Source organism: Fomitopsis serialis (genome assembly GCF_022376445.1).
Source record: "Fomitopsis serialis strain Sig1Antser10 chromosome Unknown B0H18scaffold_7, whole genome shotgun sequence".
Classification (NCBI taxonomy): domain Eukaryota; kingdom Fungi; phylum Basidiomycota; class Agaricomycetes; order Polyporales; family Fomitopsidaceae; genus Fomitopsis; species Fomitopsis serialis.
In genome coordinates, this window is record NW_025954967.1 from 417 (window position 1) to 21800 (window position 21384).

Below are 21384 nucleotides of genomic sequence, written 5' to 3' on the forward strand. Positions count from 1 at the left end.
TCCAGGAAGTCACCTGACGCGTCGAGCAGCTTCTGCACCAACCAATGCGGAGTGAACTCTGAGCCGATCTCCGTTGTAGCCAGTCTCCGTAGGCATCGCTGCCCGCCCTCGAACCACCTGGTGAGCATATCCAGGTTCGGTTTGGCTGTGAATCCATGGTGAGGAACCCAAATGAACGTATCGACGTTGCATCCGAGCGAGCCGTCCACGGAAAGAGCTGATGACCATCTATCCTCCGATGAGATAGACGAATCGAGAAGGGTTAAAGTTGACAACGCGCCCGAAGCACAGATCAATGAAGCTAGGTCATCTCCGTCGCTCTGCATCGCACAGATCTTCAGCGTCCTCAAGTGCGGTATGAGGGAGCGCAGCCTGAGATCGCTCCTGAATTCTTCGGGAATGCGAAAAGTGAACCCCTCCAAAGTGAGGTGCGAAAGGCGACATAGCTTCTGAAGGAGGTAGAGCCATCCCGAAGGGTTATTCCGATACGACCCAGAGATGGAAAGCACGCGGACGTATTGGGCCACGTATTGACACTCAACGAGCAGGGTTTCGAAGGAATGGTAATGATGACTTCTGTAGAGGCTGACGCAGTGGAACCTATGATAACGAGACGCGGGAAGCAGGGCATGGCAAGTATAACTACATGCCGCAAGCGCGCTTCGGTTGTTCCACAAGTGGTCGACGATGTTGTCCCAGGTTTCGGCAGGGAATGGCCCACCCGGTGTGGCCTTCATCGACATGGCTTGTGCCTAAAACTAACGTCAGGTTCTGCAAACAGGAGTGCTTCAAAGCATTGAAAGCAATGAGCATCGTTGACTTACAAAAATTGGCGTTGCCCAAACGTCGCCCCGTTTGGTGTCCTTGTCCTTGCACCTAAGCGTGGCAAGTAATCAACACGTCGTCTTCTCGTCCTGTGTTACGATCTCGGGACTACGAGACGTAAGTTAGCTGGCGGAGAAAACAACAAAATGTACAGCTGTTGCTCGGGTGGAGGGAAGTGGCGGCGTACGCGCGGCACGCGCGTGTAGCATACCGGCATCTACCGTTGATCGTATGTACCGGTTCATTTCGCCACAAGCGCGTCCTCGAAGCGCTCGGGATCAAACTCACTTGTTCTCTACATACTTTCTAGTGATTGACTCCTCAGTCAATCTTGACAACAAGGAGACGGTCGACAGCTCGGATGTGGGACCTCCGCAGGAAAATGCGACCGACATCGACATTTCAAAGGACAAATATCTGCACATCGCGCATGCGAACACTGTCAGTCCTGAAGATCTGATGCAGTGGACACGCGTAGTGTTGTTGAGCTTTCTGTTCGCTGCAATCAGGAGGCTTCCCAGTCTGGACCCACTAAGGTTAGAGTTCGCTGGCGGGGAAGCCACGATGGAAAATGAAGCACTTCATGTAGCTTTAAGTCTGAGCTCACCTTCGCCGCATGTCCGCTCTGTCGACCATGGCGGAGTCCAACGCAGCTCAATCCGCAGAATTGTGCCGCCTTTGCGGCGTAAAGGCATCTATGAAGTGCCCTCGTTGCTGCGACGTCTCCTATTGCTGCGACGAGCATATCACTGAGGTGAGCACTTCGTCACCGATCTGTTGTATCTAGGACATACTCAAATATTTCAGGATTTTCCCCAACACAAAAGACTCTGTGCAGCCCCGACGGGTGTTCGACCGCGCACTGTCAAGATCAGCGCCATCCTTTTCCCCGTCAACGAAGACGCACCTCGCATAGTCAAGGTTCTCTGCAAGGTGCAGCGCGAAGACCCGACGTATCCCGGGGACCTCGGCATCGCACACTCCCCGAACCTCAGGAAATGGTTCGAGATCAGGTCTGTGCGACCTACGATCGTACTCCCGATGGTGTTCAGCGGTGGTCCACCTGTGGACGGCTCTGCGCCCGCATACGACCTCGTTGTCTCATATGACGCCTGTTACCTCTTCAACGGTTCCCGGATTAATCGTTGTCTCCGGGAATTGACGGGAGGCTGGGTATGGTCATGCCGACCATGGGCAGGGAACATTGTGGTGATGAGGAAGGAGACGCCGCCAGCTGGCTGCCGCTCCTTGCGATTCCATGACGCGGATATGGAGGAGGACCTGCCCAAGTTAATGCGCTTCTTCGCGACACCATGCACGCATCCTTCGCATTCGACTAGTACATCCCCGGCAGGTACAGGTTATGTAAAATCCTTTATGGTACTTCTTGTCGTCTTAGTTGCTTGTGTCGTCTTGCGATACGTTCGCTGACCATGCAGAAGCCTCTCGAGTGGTAGCCAATGATCCTGTTTTCTGTAAATGCTTTACGATTGCGGCGGAAAATGCTACGTCTGTTTGTTGATTGTATCCTGATGACAACTCGCAACTCAACTACTCAGTGAGTGACACGCCGCGCACTATGATAACCGACATCGTCAATGCCGTACATGATATGCACATGATGTGGGGAGCACGTACCGAGAGAAAGCCCTCCGGTGCCAGTTTGGATATATATACGAACTTCAGAACATATCCCAACAGCGGTGAAGTCAATGATGATAAAAGTACTGAAAGCGTGTCCTCGAGTTGGAAAGCGTCAATGCATTCGCTTGCGATGTACGGCCGCGAAACATAATAACGAGGCATTCTGGACGATTACTTGGCTCGAAAATGATTGTCACGTATCTTCGACCCCGTATTTCTCTTCACAGTATGAATCACATCCTGATAAGCAACCATTGAGCCGCTCGTAGGTACTATATCCAGGCATAGTGACATGCCTAGCCCTGTGCATGTCTTAAGACGTATACGAGAGACGGGAGTCAGTTCAACTCACCTAGAATTCCCAGGGCGCCTGAGCCTTGTAATACCATTCCGGATCGCCGAGGAAGTACTCCGGCGGGTACCACCGTCCGTTGGGGGCCTTCTGGAAGAACGCATCGCCGCCGGCCCACATCCAGACCACACCGAACCGTAATCTCCCGGGGCCTCCTACCCGACTGAGGCGCGGGAGCGACAGCATAAGGCTGCAGACCAGCTGTGTCTGAAGTCCCGTTATGCTCTGGCTTAGTTCAGGAAGGGACGCGGAGGGGATGGCATGGCGCCACAGATTGCGGAGATCGATGCCAAGTGTGCAGTTGAGAAGGGGATGGGTAAGACAGAGGTCGTTGAGCCCGATGCAGAATCGCACCCAGTCTGAGGCTAATTGGTCCATGGAGTCCTTGTGGGTCACGATGCGGAAGTTGAGAGAGGTGAGGTGACCCAACGCGTCGCGGGAGCTAGGTATGGACAACATGTGGGTGATGTCGAGCAGGTTGGGGCTCTGGACTGCAAGGTGCAACGTCTTGAGACGAGTGTTGTTTCTGAGGTCAATGAGGGGTGGGGTGCTGTGGTCGTCTATCAAATCAGCGAACTCGAGGAATAGGTGTTCCAGCGAGTCGCCAGAGGCATCGAGTACTTTTTGCACCACCACAAGGGGCGAGGATTTTGCATGGATCCGCGTCACTGCCAGTCTCCGTAAGGGCTGCTTCCCCCGCTCAAGCCATTCGGTGAGCGCAGCCAGGGAACTGCGCTGTCCTGTGGGAGTGGTTTCGGGCTGCCAGATCAACGTACCGATGGTGCAGTCCCGCACGTCGTGCGTTGGGGATGCTAGAGCCGACATGTCGCATGGTGAGGCAGGTGAGCGGTATATTAGGGTGGACAGGGCACCACAGGCACGGATCAGCGAAGCGAGATCGTCTGCTTCACTTGCCATCAACGTCAGATCCAGCGCCCGTATACCCCGTACGAGGGAGCCTGTCGTGCCCCTCAGTTCAGGAGGGATGTAGAAAGTAAACTGACGCAGCCAAAGGTGCCAGAGCCGATCCAGCTTTGGAAGGAGGTCGAGCCACTGTCCGTTAGACGGAAACATCTGATGTTCGCTGTCGGTCCAGCCGTAACCGTGCACGGCGAGCGCACGGACGTATCGTTGCACGTAGTTGTTCTCGGAGAGAAGGGCTACAAAAGAATGATAACGAGCCGCATCGTGGAGGCAGACGTAGTAGAACGCATGATATCGAGAAGCGGGCAGCAGGGCGTGGCAGGTAAGGCTACATGCCGTGAGCGCCCGGCGATCGTTCCAGAGATGGTCGACGACGTTGTCCCATGTTTCGAGTGGAAGTCTTCCGTGCAACGTCGCTTCTGTTGGCATAGTTGCAGTTTGAGTTGTAGCGCACGATCGAGCCCTGTAGCAGCACCAACCCTCGAGTTCAGCACTTCCAGTTGTTTCCAAAACGATAGGCCCTCACCAAAAATGCGTACACAGGCGGAGGGCGTCGGATGTTGCCTTCGAGGTGATCCGCGCCTTCTTCTGTTCAACCCTGACCACCCGCCGTAGTCTGGCTCGCCCTCGACGCTGCCGATTGTGGTTCAATTCTTGATGGGAATAGCAAGAACGACACACTCTGCCTGAGTGGGCCTTTTTGGAAGCAGCTGTCAAGAATAGCACCTAAACGCGTGCCGAGCCAAACTTGTACCTCGCTATGAGCCAGGTCTCACCTAGTTTGACTTGGGTGCTGTGAGATCTGACTGTATAGCGGTATGGAGTAGAGCTGCAAAAGACTGAGCACAGTTGAGTACGATGGGGCGTGAGTGCCACAACGCGTCCCGGGCCGGCTTTCGCCGGTCTCGCCACAAGCGCGTCACACGCGCAGGCGCCAGGCCCAGAGTAAAGCTAAACAACTTGCATGCATTATGTATACAGCTTGCGCGAAGGACACAGTAGTGACGAGTACCGCAACACTAGTCTCCCCTAGTCAGACCCATGAAGTTATTTGTGTGCGGACTCCTATTAGGAACTTGTTTAGTGAGGGCGGTCGTATACTGCGACTCGGTTTGAAGTACTGTTAGTCAGTCGTGCCATGCGATGAACAGGTACACATCCTCGGTAGGTGTCCCACTGCTCCCAACTCTGACGGTCATCCATTACATAAATATCACACCTCTCGCTCCCCAGTGCCTTCCCGACCGTGCTCGAACCCCCTCTATCTACGGGCCTAAAATCCACATCCTCGACGTCCCCGACGTCTCCCACCTCGCGCGGCTCAGCCAAATATGCATCCTAGACGCAATACTCAGCAGCGATACCATCGTCGCCCTCATCAGCCTTCCGGTGGTGGAACAGATGCGGCTCGGGACGCGGGATAGCAGCTTGATCGGACCAGAGCGGTCTATGAGGGCTGGCTGGCAGAGCTTGACCCGGGCTGCGTAGATTCTGTCAGGAAGGTCAGTCTCCGCTGGATACATTGGACTGGTGCAGTTCACTGACCTCGGGATCTTCAAGAGTTTTGGGAACTGCAGGTGACAAATACTTGTGAGCCTGAGTATTCGCAGTAGCCACGATGGATAGCGGCACATCGTCTGCTGTGCCACCATCCGCTGCGGTACCGTTTCTCATACACTGTATCAATTTGGGACTGAAACCTACGGTACTAGTTAGCTCTGCACTGAGTGCATGCAGAGTGTCGATCAGCTCACCTTCAGTTTGCGGTCCTCAGTGTACCGACACCTTCCCATACGGCTAGATCGTCTGTCTTCCCAAAGTTCTATGACGGCGCCGTTGATCCACAAAATGTATCGCGTGCAAGACTCGGGACCTGGCTTCTGAGCAGAAGCGCACAAACGGCCTCTCACGAGAAGTATCTCCGCTGGTATACACGGATAGCGGTGGGGCGATATGACTCTTCGCGATCGCAGGGCCAGACACCGTACGACACGAGAATGCAGGAGCGCATCGACAACAGGGGTCGAGCTGTCTTCAGGAGGTTATTGTCACCTGTAACCCTATCTATGAGGGGAGGTAGAGCAATTCGTGGATAGTCCAGAGTGACACACGCTCGATTCGAGTGTATTGTGTCGTCCACCACGATCGAGGACATTGAATAGGCACGAGGCGGTGTGCCTTAATGTTACGGTAGCGTGGTCCGCGATGTTCCCAGCACATTACTTACCGCATACCGGTGGGCCGCGCTGTGGCACGGCGACTATCCTGCAGTTGAGGTGTAGAGACGACATACGGAGATGTGGTGATCTCGGTGTTGCGTTCTCTGTGCAAGTGCACGGCCAGAGGTAGCGGTCTTCGTGTCCGGCGCGAGTCTGGGCTGTCGTGATTCTGATAAATACAAGGATGAGAGCTTAGGGGGGCGATGAGTGTATGACGCATTGTCAGGACCTGGACTTCGCACATTAAATGCTTTTATTGGCACAAAGGCCGGCGAGTGGGCCTCGACCATCGAATGAAAGTCTCCAAAGCCTACCTCCAACAGCCAGCGTCGAGGATGCCCGCAAGCTCAGTATGTGTAGGCGTACGTGGCAGTTGTCAACGGGACGTTCACGCCGTGTTGCGATTTTCCTGATGTTGTCGAAGCTGTCATAACCGGGCGGTGATGCCAGCGCCGTAAGCCGTCCGACGTGAATTGCCAAGTCCCTCCGGGCCCGCAGTCCGTGAAACTTTCGGACACGCAGATAAGGGTCTATAAGAGTAGGATTCACAGAGAGAGTACTGCAGTGGCCTAAGAAATAAACACTGAGGGGCTGATGAGGCACTCGCTGTAGGCCAAATGCCGACGGCGAGAAGGAGATGATGGTGGCTGAGGGCCTGAGGCTGAGGCGCCTGCCGCCGACGTGAAGTCGTGAACCCGGCAGGGGTCACGTGCGGGCGATATGCCGTGTCGGTCGAGCGCGTAGAAAACGGGCATCGACTCCTTTCCTCCGCCCTTCATCCTCCCGGCGGTCGTCGCGACCTCCTGTCTGGCTTGTTCGGTTCCTAAGGCACCATCCCACTCATAGTCCCTCCTTTTTGCCTCGCTGCACTTAACCTGAGTCTGTCCATCTTCCGACACCTCGCGCCTACCTGCCACAGCAGCTCTATCACCTCTTGCCAGCGACCCCAACAAGCTAGTCATGTCCAGCAAAGACTACGAGAAGGCCTTGTCCTCTGATGAGCAGAGTGGCTCTCAGATGCTTGCCGTCCACGAAGAGAAGACCTCTAACGACCCACTGCCGTCACCCGTTACTGCGCAGGCCGCCCGGCCAGCCAACAAGCCGAAGCTCTCTGCAGCAGCGATCATTCCTATCTGGATCATCCTCAGCTCGACTGTCATCATCTACAACAATTACGTGTACAATACGTTACAGTTCCGGTTCCCCGTGTTCCTGGTGACATGGCACCTTACGTTCGCGGTGAGTGGGCCCTCGTTATCCTTGGAAAAACCGACATAAGATAGTGCGGTCTCGGGTGTTGGTCGCAAGGATGGATACTTTTAGGTGGGAGAACAGTGTTTCTGAGGCGCTTCGTGCAACACGATTGAACGAGCTGTCTGTGCATTGTCCGCTTCAGGTATCTCATCCACCTTGGTGTTTGAGGTTCCTGAAAGGGCGTTGTTCTAGCCAGTAACATGTCTATACTCTAGCAGAGTGGCCATAGGCGTCACCTTACACTTCGATGGTAAACGTACTTGCTACGGAAGCCTCTCAGCATTGCGTTTTCTCACCCACCATTGAGAGGAATCGTTGTCTTTGCCCATTTCTGAGCTTGCCCGGACCCGAGATGCAGTACAGATGTACGCGCCGTAGCGCGTTGTCGAATGTGGCCAACTTCTTCACTGTCTAGTCACCTCTGTAGAATACTGCTTACTGTTTCTCTAGGCAATCGGCACCCGTGTCCTACAACGCACAACACACCTCCTAGACGGCGCTAAGGACATCCACGTCTCGAAAGATCTGTTCGTCCGCTCCATACTACCCATCGGTATCCTCTTCAGCGCTTCCCTCATTCTGAGCAACACTGCATACCTGTACTTGAGCGTGGCGTACATCCAGATGCTCAAGGTTAGTCCGCCGCTGTCACCACAGCATCGAATGCGATCTGATAATCCGTTTTACAGGCCTTCGTGCCCGTCGCGATCCTGCTCATCTCATGGATCTTCCGGATTGCAGAGCCCAACAAGAAGCTAGCCGTCATCGTCATCATGATCTCGTCAGGCGTAGCGCTTGCTTCGCAAGGCGAGCTCAAGTTCAACCTCGTTGGATTCCTCACGCAGGCCGCTGCTGTCGTGGTACGTCCCCGCTTGTGGCTGATTTTATGACAGGTGACTGATGTAGGCCTTCCCGCAGTTCGAGGCATCGCGCCTCGTCATGATACAGATTCTTCTGCACAGCCTCAAGATGGACCCGCTCGTGTCGCTGCACTACTATGCCCCCGTATGCGCCGTCATCAACCTCGCCGTGCTCCCGTTCACGGAAGGTCTCGCGCCCTTCTACGAAGTGCTCCGCATCGGGTGCGTCTTCCCTCCTGCCTTACGCTGCCCACACTAACCGCTTGCCGCTTCTCACGACAGACCACTGATCTTGATAAGCAACGCAGCGATTGCGTTCCTCTTGAACGTCGCGGCCGTGTTCCTCGTCGGTGCGGGCAGCGGCCTCGTGCTCACGCTCGCGGGCGTCTTCAAGGACATCCTGCTCATCTCCGGCTCCGTCCTCATTTTTGGCACGCCGATCACGCCGCTCCAGGTGTTCGGCTACTCGATCGCGCTCGGCGGCCTCGTCCTCTACAAGACGTCCGGCAGCAAGTAGAACGCCGCATTCACCCCGGAATCGAGTGCCCCCACCGGTACCCAAGACCCAGTCTTGGTTCGGCGTAGCATACGTACGTGTGATTGTTTAGTGGATATTTGAATACCGATCTCGAACGATATGTCCCTCCCTTGTCATCTTGGGTCCGTGCGCTCCTTTGTACATATGTAATGGCGTTAGACGGCGATGCTGGCTTCTTCTCTGGACAATGCCTCCCCCCCTTTTGTAGAGCATTCCTATTACAGTACTGCAATCCATCCGTAGACTCGTCGTGTGTGGAGCTTGAGCGCTTGAGCGCCTATTCATAACCCGAGTGTTTGTCGTGGTTCGATCACTAGGACGTTTTGACCATCTGTGTGATTTGCTTGCATTACCGGAATTTGAACGCTAACACGATCATACACACGTCTCCACTGGAGCTGAGCGTTGAGCGCTGTGCAGCTCGAGTAGTAGTAGTAGTAGTAGTAGTAGTAGTCTTCGCGAGCCGGATGGTGCCGTGAGTCAAGTTCTCCGTGACTAGGATGGTCGTGGAGAGGCGTGTGCGGGTTGAGGAGGAGGAGGAGGGGTGGGTGATTCTGGCAGGTGACGCTGGGGCTGAGGAGAGGGAGACAGAGACGTTCGTCAGGATCTTCGTGAACGACGCGCTGCAGCCCCTCGAGTTCTGCGGCGCAAAGACGCGCGCAGGGATGTGCCGGTTGGACGCGTTCGTGAAGAGCCAGGGATACGCGCGGAGGAACGGAGACTCGGATGGAGACTTTGAGAGGTGTTACAACTGAACGACGTGCATGTCGTCGGGTTTTCCGATCGAGTGGTTCAACGTTCACTGCAGAGAGAGATACCCGGTACGCATGCTTGTTGATACCTACTACGTTTGCCAGGGATACACGAATACCCTGATGTATTGTATTGTTTCAAGGTTGAGTGCTGAGTGTTACCTTTATTGTGTGGCCATATGTGTTTGAGTTGTCAAATCGTATACGTACGTAGCATCACGCAAGGTCTTACAGACGAGTCCTCCTCCAGTCACTTTAGCTCCTACGGTGAGGTGGCGCTGCCCAGTAAAGCATCGTCCACGAATACTTTTCAGAGCAATCTATCTGTACGTACATCATGATGGCGGTTTCCCGCTCACTACGCTGCCGTTTAGAAAAGGTCCACGCGTTGTCTATCGGTCATACAGATGTTTGTTGCTACGTTGCTTATGCGTGTCCCAGGAATCTATGCATTCGCTGACTCTTCGGTCATTTAACTATCGGTCTTTTTCTCCTCTTCCTGCTGTTCGCGCGCTAGATCCGCCTCGCGACGGGCCTTGCCATCCCCCAGTCCATATCCGATCTGTCGAACGACCAGCCAGGCGGGGAACAAGGAGATGGCCCACATGCCAAAGTTCAAGTACACCCCGCCGACCGAGGCAAAGATGGGCACACTATTCAGTCCGTACTGCGAATGAATCGCGTCAGCACGGTGTCTTGTGGCGGGTGTGGGTGTGGGTGTGGGCATGGCTTACGCTAACAGCTTGTGCGGCCGACTCGGTGCCTCGAAGCAACCCGGCGATGCGTACGACCTCGGCCTCGCTGTCGGCGAGGGTGCCGACGACGAAGTACCTGCGCTGGCATCAGTCCCGTCTCCAATTCTGTGAGACGTTCGCTTACAGATACAAATACTGGACCTGGAAGCCGATGACGAGGAACAGGAAGAGCCCGAAGCCTTTGCCAAAGCCCGCGTCGACCCAGTCGTACGTCGGCTGCGTTCTCCGGAACTCGGTGACGAGGATCGTCGCCCAGATCCACCACGCGCCCTGCAGGCCGAAGACGGTGAAGAAGGCCCAGCGGGCGCGCGTGTGCAGCCTGAGCTTCGTGCGGTCGAGGAAGGCGCCAAGCAGATTGCCCGCGATCATGGCGACGATGCCGGAGACGAACGAGCCGAGGGCGCGCACGCGCACGGTGAACCAGAGGGACTGGTAGGTGTATGTGACGGCCTCGGAGTAGACGGCCTGCGCGATGAGGGGGGCGATGAGCAGGAAGTTCTTGCTGAAGAAGAGCCTTGTCGTGTCCTTCAGTTCCGCGATGCTGCCGTTCGTGATCTTCAGCCGGACGGGGACGCCGTCCTTCCGCTGCACCTGCTCTGGCTTGCTCAGCAAGAGACCCGCGAACGGCCCCAGAGCTTGCAGCGCGATGATTATGAGGTACACCTTGTACGAGATGCTGCCGGCCTCGTTTCTCGTTGAGTTGATTCCGAGGTTGATGGCGCCCCCGAGGATCTGTCCGCCGACCCGGAAGCTGAGCCAAAGCCCCAAGAAGCGGCCCTGATTGTATGGCTCGGGGTACGCCAACGCGATTGCTGCCTCCGACATCCAGAAGACGCCTGCCGACAAGCCACAGAGGGCGGCACCGAAGAGGACAAACCACTCGGTGCCATACCTGTTGTTGGTGTACAGCCCGGCGGCGTACGGTACGTATCCCATCGTGCCTATGATGAGCGTCCACTTGATCCCGATCGCTTTAACCACGATACTTGAGAGCATGCAGGTGACAACCATAAGACAGAATGTGAGCGCGTTGCCCGCGTTGACCAGGTATGGTTTCTGCGCCCCTCCCGCTCCGAGGGAGTTCAGAGCGCCCCAGAGGCCCGGAGCCAGCAGGTTGCAGACTCCGAGGATGACGGCGTTGTAGATCGTCGAGCGGTACCATTTCGCTGCCATTCATTAATTCATTATGAGCGATCGCGAGATCGACCATAACATGAATAGGCTCACGCTTCACCACCACCTTGGCGTCCGCGCTCCGGACCTCGATGTCGGTGGCGTCCAGGTCCTCTTTGAAATCCGCCATCGCTGGGTCCGTTATCGAGGTGCTGTCTCGGTCAGTGCAAGATTTTGCGGACTCGGGTCAGGCTTAAAGGTAATCGTGCAAACCTTCCGAAAGCGCCGTAAAGAGCCGGAAAGGCGCTCGTCTCGTATCGCGTCACATTCAATGCCCATCCCCAGTATGTCCTTCGCGGCTCAATGGCTATGGTGATGGCGGGCTACATTTGTTTGGCGGGCTCATGCTGCAGGTACATTCAACAGTCAGTCCATACACAGCGACCGTCCGGGAGAGCTCTTACCTCAGATGTTCAAACGACCACGGATATTGAACCGTGTCCCAGCGACGTCTTGCCGCAGCAGCGATTCTCACTGCGAGGCCGCCGTTGATTATCTGTAGAACTCTGAAGTGACGTCGAAGAGGAGCTTGTGAGAGTATTGTGAGAGTAGATAGCAAAGTGTTGCCACGGTCAGACGCGCGTTGGCGTGACGTCGAAAGAAATCGCAACTCAGGCCCAGCGCTTCCATCATTGAAGCTCAGAATTGGGTCAAGATGTCGATTCCACCCCACAGACCGGCTATGATAGGCAATTCTGTAGGCGGGTCGCCCGGACGCCCGGAAGGAACGCAGGTCAATGATGAAATGCGCACCTTCCTCAAACCTTCCTGTTGGCTTTCTTAGAACCAGCCTGAGGGCCGCCGTAAGATCGACGCATGGATTATGCTCCGCAGTAAGGCAACAGAGACTGGCTAGGATGCATCGTGACTGTTCTGCGTTATTGGGCGCGAGGCCAATGACTCCTTGATTGACGAGTCCAACTCGCACCGGAACCAATTAGCGATGACGTCCAGGCATCTCAGGCAAGACGGACCATGCGGAGCCGCACGCCCAGACAGGTAGACCACGACCAATTGCAAGCATATGGATCCACTTCATGGGCAAGCCGAGCGCGGACGAGCTCGAATGCAGCGAGTTGCAAGATCGACGGGGCCTAACGACAGTGTCAGCCGGAAAGAGAACTGATATTGAATCTTCGCACCGAGTAATGATGGGTAGTCCGAGTCTTCCGCTCAGAGCTATGAGTCCACATAGTGAACGAACCGCCCAGTTGTTCTCTCCACCATATGGCTTGCTGATCTTTTGGGCGTACTCGTCACGCAGCGGACCCTGTCCGCCACGATCGCTAGCAATTTTGAATGTCTTCTTCGTGGTGCATCTGCCAGAGGCTCCTGATGCGTTCACGGGTGCGCCTTGCGTGTCCGATGAAAGCCGGCATGGGTTCAGTGCGCATCGTCAGTCGATCTCCACCTTCCTCCGCGTCTGTATCTGAATTCAAGCTGATGCTGCTGCTCGTCAGAGGGGCATCCACGCTCTGAAGTCAGCAAATTGAAGCACGGCATTGAGGGGAAGCGCGGTACGTATGGCAAACTGGTTGAATAAGTCAACGCTGGAATCGCCAAGATGCTGCGTAGTTTGAGGAAGAGCTCGTGCGTCTCGCACAGAGGGGCGGTGACGGCGGTCGGTCGAGCACCACATATGACCTGGGGACGAGGGTTAGACATGCCATGGACCGGTACGAGTGACTCACCCCAGCCCTCGATCCCTCACCAATCAATCCCGCGTCGTTCGTGAATGCTTGTGAGCAAGGCTAAATGGGCTTTGAAGTTCAAAACGGGTGATTTTTTCATTTCGCTAGTACTCTGACATGGAGCTTCATTGAGCTTCAGAGCAAGAAAACTGCGGTCCAATTGTATCAGTCAACACTTGGCCAATTGCGAGGAAATTGGCGTGAATAGCCACGAGGCGATGTGCCCGGGCCACTGAGATGACAGCAAGGAGCGGACGTCTGGGGAGAAGAGTAATGATGGGCCACCAAGCTTTGGCATTGGGAGAGCGTTCATGAACGTTGATACCTCGGAAAGAGATGTGTCGCTTTCGCTGCAAGTGCTCACCGCGTAGTTGACCGTCTCATCCAATATGGCCGTGCACAAGGACTCTGGCAATCGGACGGAGCGAGGCTCGAGCATATGCGGCTACTAAGTTGAACGTTCAAGACCGTGACGCTGGCCCGGGGCGCAGCAGCGGCGCCACAAAACGTCCCATTTAGGCAAGTGTGCACAGGTCAATCGGAATCAGATCTGGTATATAACCGTCTCCGCGACCAGCGGCAGCACGAGTTGACTTCAGACGTCCGAGTCAAGCCTCAAGCTCAAGGCCTCAAACGTGGACTGCCACGGCCCACAGTCTCGCAGGCATCATTTACCCCGTCACCCGTCTTCTGGCAGCCCAGTGCAGGTAGCACAACAATCAAAGTCAATATCGGAGGTGTGAAGAGGCGCGTGCTCGGAAGACGCTGTTTTGGTGCACCATTGGTGGACTTCTCGAAGCACGACGGCATTGACACCTCCGTGGGTCTTAGTACTAGTAGCGCAGCGGATGATGCAAGGTGCGATCACCAGGTGCGGCGTAGCCTGACGTTCTGTGTCAGTACATATCAGGTTGGTCCGAATGCATCGCGTAGGTGTCATGCCAGTGCTCATCCTGCTGTCTCCAGGTTACCGAATTGTGGCCTCGATGGACCAACCAAGTACAGTAGCACTAGCCATCGTTGCAGGGCGCGTCGTGCAAGCCTTCTCTGCATTAAACATCTCTGCAATAATTAGACCTCGTACTGTGTCTCATCATTCTGTCGTAGCCTAAGTAGCCTGAGTCTTTTTACGTCCATGCTGTTCCGGATATACGGTCACAGCGCGCTCAGCGCTCATGAAAGCGCAGTGCAGTTAAAGTCAAGCTATGCAACGCGTACTCCATCAGCCCATGAATGACCACGGGCGGTGGTCCGACACGTACCTCGTTCAAGGTTGCGATGTTCGCGCAGACGTACGTCGCGGTGCCGTTCGGCGCGGTCAACTGCGTGCCAGTCGCCGTGATGTCCTCGCATTCGGCTGAGCACTCCAGGTCGACGACGACGCTGCCCTCTTCGCCGGACGAGGTCCCCGTCACATTGATGTCTACGAGATTGGAGGTGAAGAACTGCGCGGGAGTGAAGGGTTATTTGAACGTACAGTGGACATCGGAGATAGAGAGGGTACTTGGGTACTCCTCACAGGTGTCCGCAGGCGTCGAGTAGCACTGGAACAAAGACTTATTAGCTTCAGTCACGCTCACTAGTAAGGATATCATACCTGGTTGAGATACATCGGGTTGTCGACGTTGTACACTGCAACGGCACGATGAGACATGATTGGGCCTACACTTTAGCACTCACCGTAGAAGTTTTGGAAGGTGATGTTCCTCACGTATCCACTGCCGCCACCCGCGGTACTATCTGTGTAAATGGTTGAGAAGCGCCCTTGGAAAGAGTCGACGAAAGTGATACGTACTGGCGTAGGGGCTACCACCGAACACTTTGATGCGTGCACCGTTCTCCGCGTTACGCATTGTGATGTTGTTCACGAACACATTTGCGACGATGTCGGTCTCGCCCGCGTACTAAGAGGCAACAGATTATATTCATTGTTTTGTATCCGAACAATTGCACAACGCACCTGCCCGAGACTGCCGACGGAAATGCCGTGCGAGCCATTGCACCACATGTTCTGCACGATCATATTGGTCGAATTTGGCTTGAATGCTGAATCGAATCTCAGAATCGAAAGCGTAGTTAACTGGACTATCCGGTCTGCTTACAGACACAATCATCGTCGTTGTTGACAGTGGAGTCTTGAATAGTGACATACGAGGACCTATATATGTCCCACCCATCTAGACGCGTCTTCAGTCATAGTATCCACTGTTTGTTGGTATTGGACCTACCTGAGTTTGCCGTCGGAGCACTTGAATACGACACCGAGCTGATGCTGAGGGTTCTGTAAGTGAACGAGCTCTTTGATGGGGAATACAGAAGGCAACGGACTTGATACGGCTGTAAGTAACATTTGTACTTTGATACACAAACTAAGAACGGAAAGTGAGTGGATTACGGGTATTTACTCTGCCCATCCTTACGTTGTTCTATGCACGCCATCAGTGTACTGTATCAGAAGCAAACGCACACGATTGAACGTACCCAGAACGGGGAGCCAATCTCCGTGATATCCTCAACTATGACGTGCGATGCATTCCCGACGGTAAGTGGAATCGGCCGGGCGAAGGTCCTAGACGAGCCGCCAGCAGTACCCGAGTTCTAGTCCGAGAACCAGTTAGTTCCTCTTGCAGCATGCGAGATGATGCATACATTACCCCAGTGGTATTGAACGTGTCCCACCATACTTGCCCGTTGCCATCAATCGTACCGCCGCCGTAGAGGTGAATATACTCTCCGGACAAGAACCAGAAAGTTGTCCTGTAGAAAGGTCAGTTGAGAGACTGCATTACGAAGTACATACGTACGCATTCTGGAAAGTCAAATACAGACTGTTCGGGGACCAGTAAGCGATGTTAGGCGTGTATTGCACTGTAGCATGTGTCCATGTAAGGACGTCAATGCGTACGACCGACAAATCATTGCTTACCTGTCCCGCTCAAGACAATGTCAACATGACTCAGACCCTCGGCCAAGAGCAAGGTGTTGACACTGTAGTATCCGTCGAGGATGATTGCTGCATTGTTCGAGCACTCCTCGAACGCGGCATTGATGTTCGGTCCGTCATCCTGTCCTCCACCAAGGGGCTTGACCGCGCAAACGGTGTCCCATGCGAGCGCGCTCGCAGCGAGAGATATGAGTGTCAGCGCCGCTTTGAGCATAGTGGATACCTCAGCAGACAACGCGTCGGAAGGGCGAGGATGCAGGTCGGTCCCTCCTCGACGAGATGTGCTATTTATTCATTGTGAATGAAGGCCCCTACTGTCACGCGGATCCCCATGACGGGACTGCCGTATACCATGAGAGCGCTCATCGAGCGGCCCGCGCAGGGGTTGGACGACGAGGACCGTGGTAGCGCGAAGGATCCCCTGCACGCCCAGCCGGACTAATGTGTGCGAAGCAGTGGAATGCAGCGGGAATGCAGCGGCCCGGGCGCGTCGCGTCGCCGTCACGTGGGGACATGTCCCTGTGCAACACGTCCCAGGACCCAGGACCAACGCGTAGCAGCAAACATTGCTCATCTGCATTGTCACAATCACTGCGTACCACAGGTTTGCTCAGGTGTGTGTTGACATAAGCTGTGGCTCAGCGCCTGGCTTGTGGGCACGCCCCATGTCAAGGTGACAAGGTCAGCTGAGTGATCTTGCGGCGCAATTGGTCCAGCCGAGCCTGTGCGGATTCTGAGCCCCTAGTAGTGATCAGTGTCAGCTCACCCTACGAGCGGGGCGCACAAAATCCAGCGACTCACGCTGTGTTTGAGCCAAAAGGTTGCTCCTTGGACGAGGCGGAGCCCTCCGAGAGGGATACGCTGGGAGATTGTCCGGAATCTCCGAGTAGGCACACTCAATGAAGTGACTGGTTTCATATCACTCTCCTCCACTTATTCTAGGCAGCAGTGAGGAAGGACACGCATCAATCAACGCGGACATGACACCACTTCAAACCCGGATCCGCGATCCTTGTCATGCCGAGGCTGCTACGGTGCTACACGCCGACGGCAATACATCAGCCTTAGCTCGCCGGGGCAGTACAGTTGAAGCCCAACTGTGCAAGACAGTCAGTTGGCAATCTCGTGTAGACCCCGATAGCACAACCTACCTCGTTCTCACTCGCGATGTTCTGGCAAACATACGTAGCCGGCCCCTTCGGCGACGTTATGTCGATACCACTCGCGGTGATGTCTTCACATTCCTGCGAACATTCTAGGTCCACGACGACGGTCCCTTCATCTCCAGACGATGTTCCCGTCACATTTGAGTCTGCGCGATGCGACGTGACTACATGAGCATAATGGTTTGATGAAGGCGCCTACAGTGTATATCCGAGATGGAGAGCTGACTTGGGTATTCAGCGCAGACAGAAGCGTCTGTCTCGTAGCACTAGATGAAGGTATCAGGCTTGCGTGGGTGTGTTGTGACATAGTGGCGGCTGACCTGATCAATAACGACCGGGTCGTCGACGACATAAACTTTCAGGAGGATTCAACGTCGACGGCATACGATCGATGGTTTGAGTACCCTACCGTAGAAGTCCTCGAACGTCACGTTCCTGACGTAGCCCGTACCTCCACCAGCCGTGCTGTCTGTAATACCGTTGCGCACATGTAGCGATGCAATCGAAATGGGAGGAATTGAACTACTTACTCGCGTCAGGGCTACCGCCAAAGACCTTGATACGAGCGCCATTCTCAGCGTAACGCATAGTGATGTTCTTGACGAAGACGTTTGCGACGATGTCGGTCTCACCAGCGTACTGGCCAAGGCTACCGATGGAGATGCCATGAGAGCCGTTGCACCACAGGTTGGTCACAATAATCTCGGTAGCGTTCGGTTTCAGGGCTGCCAGACGTACGTTCAATGAGATGCTCAGCACCGACAGACGGAGGACTTACAGACACAATCGTCACCGTTATTGATTGTGGAGTCAGTGATGGTGACCTGAGAGGAACGGTAGATGTCCCATCCATCTACGAAGTGAGACCATTCAGTAGACGTTCAACTGGTGTCAAGAAATGGGTTTACCGGTGTTCTTAGCTGGCGCGCTGGAGTATGAGAAGGAATCGATACTAGTGTGACACATCAGGAGCAGTAGAACCAGTTGCGGTCTATAACATACTAGATGTTTCGATACGTGATGTTCGTGCTTTGGTACACGAACTGCTCGCACGCATTGGTCAGTCTCACTTGGGAACCATTTGACGGAGCTCATACATTGTTCTAAACATGAACACGAGTTTCAAGCTGAAATTAGTGACGGCGATGAAACAACAGATACACTACTTGCCCAGTTCGGCGACTGCCACTGCGTGATGTTCTCAACGACAACATTCGAGGCGTTGCCAACCGTCAGAGGTATGGGGCGCGCAAATGACCGCGTGGAAGCCCCTGCCGTTGCAGAATCCTACGGTGATGATATGTCAGCTTGGCTTTCGGATAACATCGGAGAGAACTTACTCCGGTAATGTTGAACGTGTCGTACCAGACCTGACCGTTGCCATCGATGGTTCCTCCTCCGTAGAGGTGAATATCGTCACCTGAGAGGAACCAGAATGTCGTCCTACGCGGTACCAGCAGGTTAGCTTGTGATACTGGTAACACATTTGAGCATTAGATGACGTACGCATTCTGGAATGTCAAGTAAAGACTATTCGGAGACCAATATGCGATGTCGGGAGTGTATTGCACTGCAGTGAGGGTTAGACTGGAGTCTTCATACAGAAGTGTCCATGCGATCAATGCTGACCTGTTCCGCTTAGCAAGATGTCCACATGACTGAGGCCCTCGGTCAGAAGTAGAGTGTTCACGCTGTAGTAGCCATCCAAGACGATCGTGGCTTCGGACGCACACTCTGCGAAGACACTATTGATATTCGGGCCATCGTCTTGACCGCCGCCAAGTGGCGTTACTCTGCACACCTTCTCGTACGCAGAGGCTATGGCGACGAGCAAGAGTAATGCCGTCAGGATCGTAAACATCTTGTGTGATCACCGTCGACTCTGCAGATGCAGCAGCCTTGAATGGCGACAGCACGCGCGGACGCACTGCCAATTTATAGGGTTTCTTATTGTAATATTACGCGAGGCGGGCCGCGATGGATACCACATCACAGATGTGTGGGAGCATATCCTCACTGAGTAAAAACTATCAATGGCCAGCAGCTTCGCTGTGAGAGGAAGGCTACCAGGCGGTCCGGCGGAGAGCATGTTGTCTGGGTCATGAGATCAAAGCTTGCCAGACCGTTACAGGAGTTGGAAGCTAACCGGGTGAGCATCGATGAGTGTAAATATGGTGGTAGAGAAGAGAGAAATGCCGGTAGGAAAGTTGAAGTACAGCGGGTTTGAGTCTTGGGAGCTGAATCACGTGAAGCCTATTCCGCCTCGACGCCACCGACCGCATCGCGCGTGTAAGGCGGCGACCCTTCGCGTTCGACCACTACAACCGTCTGCCGGCCTTGCAAACCATGGCCACACTGCAGGGCTATGTTGACCGTAAGTTGCACTACATGCGCCGCTTTCATTCTGAATCATCAGTTGTGAAGTGGTCGAAGGAACGTCGTCTCATTCACTCTCCGCTTCTCAGATCGCGTTCTCCTCATTCTGCAGGATGGACGCGCCATAGTGGTGCGTGTCTTACCTGCATTGTCGTTTGACTCACGTTAATCATGATATGTCTATTCTCCGGCGTCCAGGGTGTCATGGCTGGTTACGACCAAAAATCAAACGTCGTCCTCTCCGACTCGAAAGAGCGCGTATACAGCATGGACGACGGCGTAGAAGAGATACCGCTGGGCTTGTATCTTGTGAAGGGCGATCAAATGTATGTGTTCTCATCTCTATCTCTTCACTGCTAACAGAGGCGCCACTGTAGAGTTCTCATCGGCGAGCTCGACGAAGCCCTTGAGCAATCAGTTGACCTATCCACGATTCGAGCCGAACCTCTCCCTCCTATTCGATACTAAACCGCCGAAATGACCTTCTTATGGGACTCGGGAAAACACATAATCGCCCCAGCTGCATGTCATGCATTGCGCCTCCCGCATAGGGCGCGCCATGTACATCTATGGGCGTCCTAGAGCGGCGGCGCCAACGCCGGTGCCGGGATGCTGGGAGGATCACTCGCTTGCGAACGCGGATGGTTGAGAATGGGCGGACCCCATCAACGTGTCGCATTCGGTCGCTGAATTCCAAAGCATGTAGTACGAAGTGGACACGAGTGAATGAATACACACGTTCGGCACGGCCGATACAGCTATTGGGACTGTTTCAGTGCCTGTCAAAAAGATGGGTTGAATGGTTGCGTGCAATCGGAATGCAGTCCGTCAAATGTCTGAGCTCCCCAGTCGTAATCGTATTTCGTCATGAAAGTCGTCAAGAACTACAAGCTACCGCAAGTTACTGATCAATGTAAACTTCCTCAATCGAGCTCGTCTTCAATGGATCGCCCACAAAACGCAAAGCCAGTGTGGCACGCAGGGATGTTCGCCCTAGAAACAGTCACGGTCAGTTCAGTAGTTGCAGAACATCCCCAGACCGATCGGAGGACGTACGCTGCCTTCGAGAAGACCACGAACGGGGAGCGCTTGTACCTGTTGGCTACAACCCCGATTCTCAGCCTGTTCAGGTTGACGGGCTCCCTGTACAAAGTTGTCAGCTTCACGCTTCAGTCGCTACAACAGTGATATAATCTACCTGCGAGAGAGCAACATGTCGTCCTCATCACGGGCGTAGAAGCTCTCAACCATATCCGCTGACCGGCGGTTCCTATTCATACGCACTCAGTTTTCGCATCGTCTTCAAGATACGAGACGGACTCACTGTAAGGCACGCGCAGCGATGCCGAACTCGGTCCCGCTTCAAGTGTTCCGTTTAGATTCATCTGAACGGACTGGAATGCAGATACATACATTGGGAGTGCAACAGCCGGACCGGTAGCGGCAAGGAGAGCAACAGCGACGACAGCAGAGGAACGCATCGTAGACCAGTCGTGAAGTAGCAAAATAAGTCGTTGACGAAGGTGAAAGTGAGTAGCGTGACGAAATATAGATTAAAACGAAACAAGCAAGGCTAGAGAGCAAACGCGGCTTTCAGACGACCACCGGATTGCAGTAGGGATGGGGTACTCACTAGCCAGTACCTGTACCCGTGAACTTGGCTCGAAGAAGATGAGGAGCTCAAGCACGAACGGACGCGGCGGTCGCGCTTTTATAACACAGCCCATACGTTGATAGGCGCCCATTCAACATTGTTGCGCCCGGCAACAGCAGTTATGGCGCCCAGGCAACAACACAGCGCTGACACTGCTCTGGACCGAATAGGACAAATCTGCTGAGACGTGATGTCAAGATCTGCAGTCCGGTTACACTGAATCTGTGTGAGGCTGCCAACAAGATAGTATATCGCCG

General features: G+C 54.5%; 7 protein-coding genes across 7 annotated transcripts; 3 read left to right on the top strand and 4 right to left on the bottom strand.

Moving 5' to 3' along the window:
- The first annotated feature begins 648 nt into the window (after positions 1 to 648).
- B0H18DRAFT_981717 (uncharacterized protein) lies at positions 649 to 922 on the top strand. The gene has a single exon (XM_048044488.1). It carries the CDS (start codon positions 713 to 715, stop codon positions 878 to 880), a length of 168 nt encoding a protein of 55 aa, XP_047897960.1. The 5' UTR covers positions 649 to 712; the 3' UTR covers positions 881 to 922.
- A 1398-nt stretch (positions 923 to 2320) lies between these two features.
- On the bottom strand, positions 2321 to 4174 carry B0H18DRAFT_1207885 (uncharacterized protein; the record flags this gene model as incomplete). Its single annotated transcript, XM_048036236.1, has 3 exons — positions 2321 to 2402; positions 2464 to 2771; positions 2822 to 4174. The coding sequence occupies one exon, from the start codon at positions 4172 to 4174 to the stop codon at positions 2822 to 2824; it is 1353 nt and encodes a 450-aa protein (XP_047897961.1). The 3' UTR covers positions 2321 to 2402; positions 2464 to 2771.
- Positions 4175 to 6720: 2546 nt separating this feature from the next.
- B0H18DRAFT_981725 (triose-phosphate transporter family-domain-containing protein) lies at positions 6721 to 8885 on the top strand. Its single transcript, XM_048044489.1, has 5 exons — positions 6721 to 7203; positions 7669 to 7851; positions 7908 to 8078; positions 8137 to 8300; positions 8361 to 8885. The coding sequence occupies exons 1-5, from the start codon at positions 6925 to 6927 to the stop codon at positions 8593 to 8595; spliced, it is 1032 nt and encodes a 343-aa protein (XP_047897962.1). The 5' UTR covers positions 6721 to 6924; the 3' UTR covers positions 8596 to 8885.
- Positions 8886 to 14160: 5275 nt separating this feature from the next.
- On the bottom strand, positions 14161 to 16145 carry B0H18DRAFT_1115106 (pectin lyase-like protein; the record flags this gene model as incomplete). The annotated part of the gene is made up of 15 exons (XM_048033216.1): positions 14161 to 14190; positions 14250 to 14410; positions 14465 to 14531; positions 14585 to 14619; positions 14668 to 14727; positions 14783 to 14891; positions 14948 to 15033; positions 15090 to 15164; positions 15216 to 15259; positions 15316 to 15356; positions 15408 to 15413; positions 15469 to 15585; positions 15642 to 15744; positions 15792 to 15855; positions 15914 to 16145. 15 exons carry the CDS (start codon positions 16143 to 16145, stop codon positions 14161 to 14163), a joined length of 1230 nt encoding a protein of 409 aa, XP_047897963.1.
- A 690-nt stretch (positions 16146 to 16835) lies between these two features.
- Positions 16836 to 19287, bottom strand: B0H18DRAFT_599701 (pectin lyase-like protein). The gene is made up of 13 exons (XM_048038725.1): positions 18727 to 19287; positions 18604 to 18667; positions 18438 to 18540; positions 18259 to 18384; positions 18100 to 18140; positions 18006 to 18049; positions 17876 to 17950; positions 17628 to 17822; positions 17507 to 17566; positions 17418 to 17452; positions 17297 to 17363; positions 17083 to 17243; positions 16836 to 17028 (listed from the first exon to the last, which is right to left on the bottom strand). The coding sequence occupies exons 1-13, from the start codon at positions 18956 to 18958 to the stop codon at positions 16996 to 16998; spliced, it is 1236 nt and encodes a 411-aa protein (XP_047897964.1). The 5' UTR covers positions 18959 to 19287; the 3' UTR covers positions 16836 to 16995.
- A 111-nt stretch (positions 19288 to 19398) lies between these two features.
- Positions 19399 to 20248, top strand: B0H18DRAFT_981749 (uncharacterized protein). The gene is made up of 4 exons (XM_048044490.1): positions 19399 to 19471; positions 19563 to 19603; positions 19672 to 19799; positions 19851 to 20248. The coding sequence occupies exons 1-4, from the start codon at positions 19444 to 19446 to the stop codon at positions 19939 to 19941; spliced, it is 288 nt and encodes a 95-aa protein (XP_047897965.1). The 5' UTR covers positions 19399 to 19443; the 3' UTR covers positions 19942 to 20248.
- On the bottom strand, positions 20249 to 21280 carry B0H18DRAFT_981756 (uncharacterized protein). Its single transcript, XM_048044491.1, has 5 exons — positions 20887 to 21280; positions 20798 to 20833; positions 20672 to 20743; positions 20530 to 20616; positions 20249 to 20466 (listed from the first exon to the last, which is right to left on the bottom strand). The coding sequence occupies exons 1-5, from the start codon at positions 20952 to 20954 to the stop codon at positions 20397 to 20399; spliced, it is 333 nt and encodes a 110-aa protein (XP_047897966.1). The 5' UTR covers positions 20955 to 21280; the 3' UTR covers positions 20249 to 20396.
- Between the last annotated feature and the right edge of the window lie 104 nt (positions 21281 to 21384).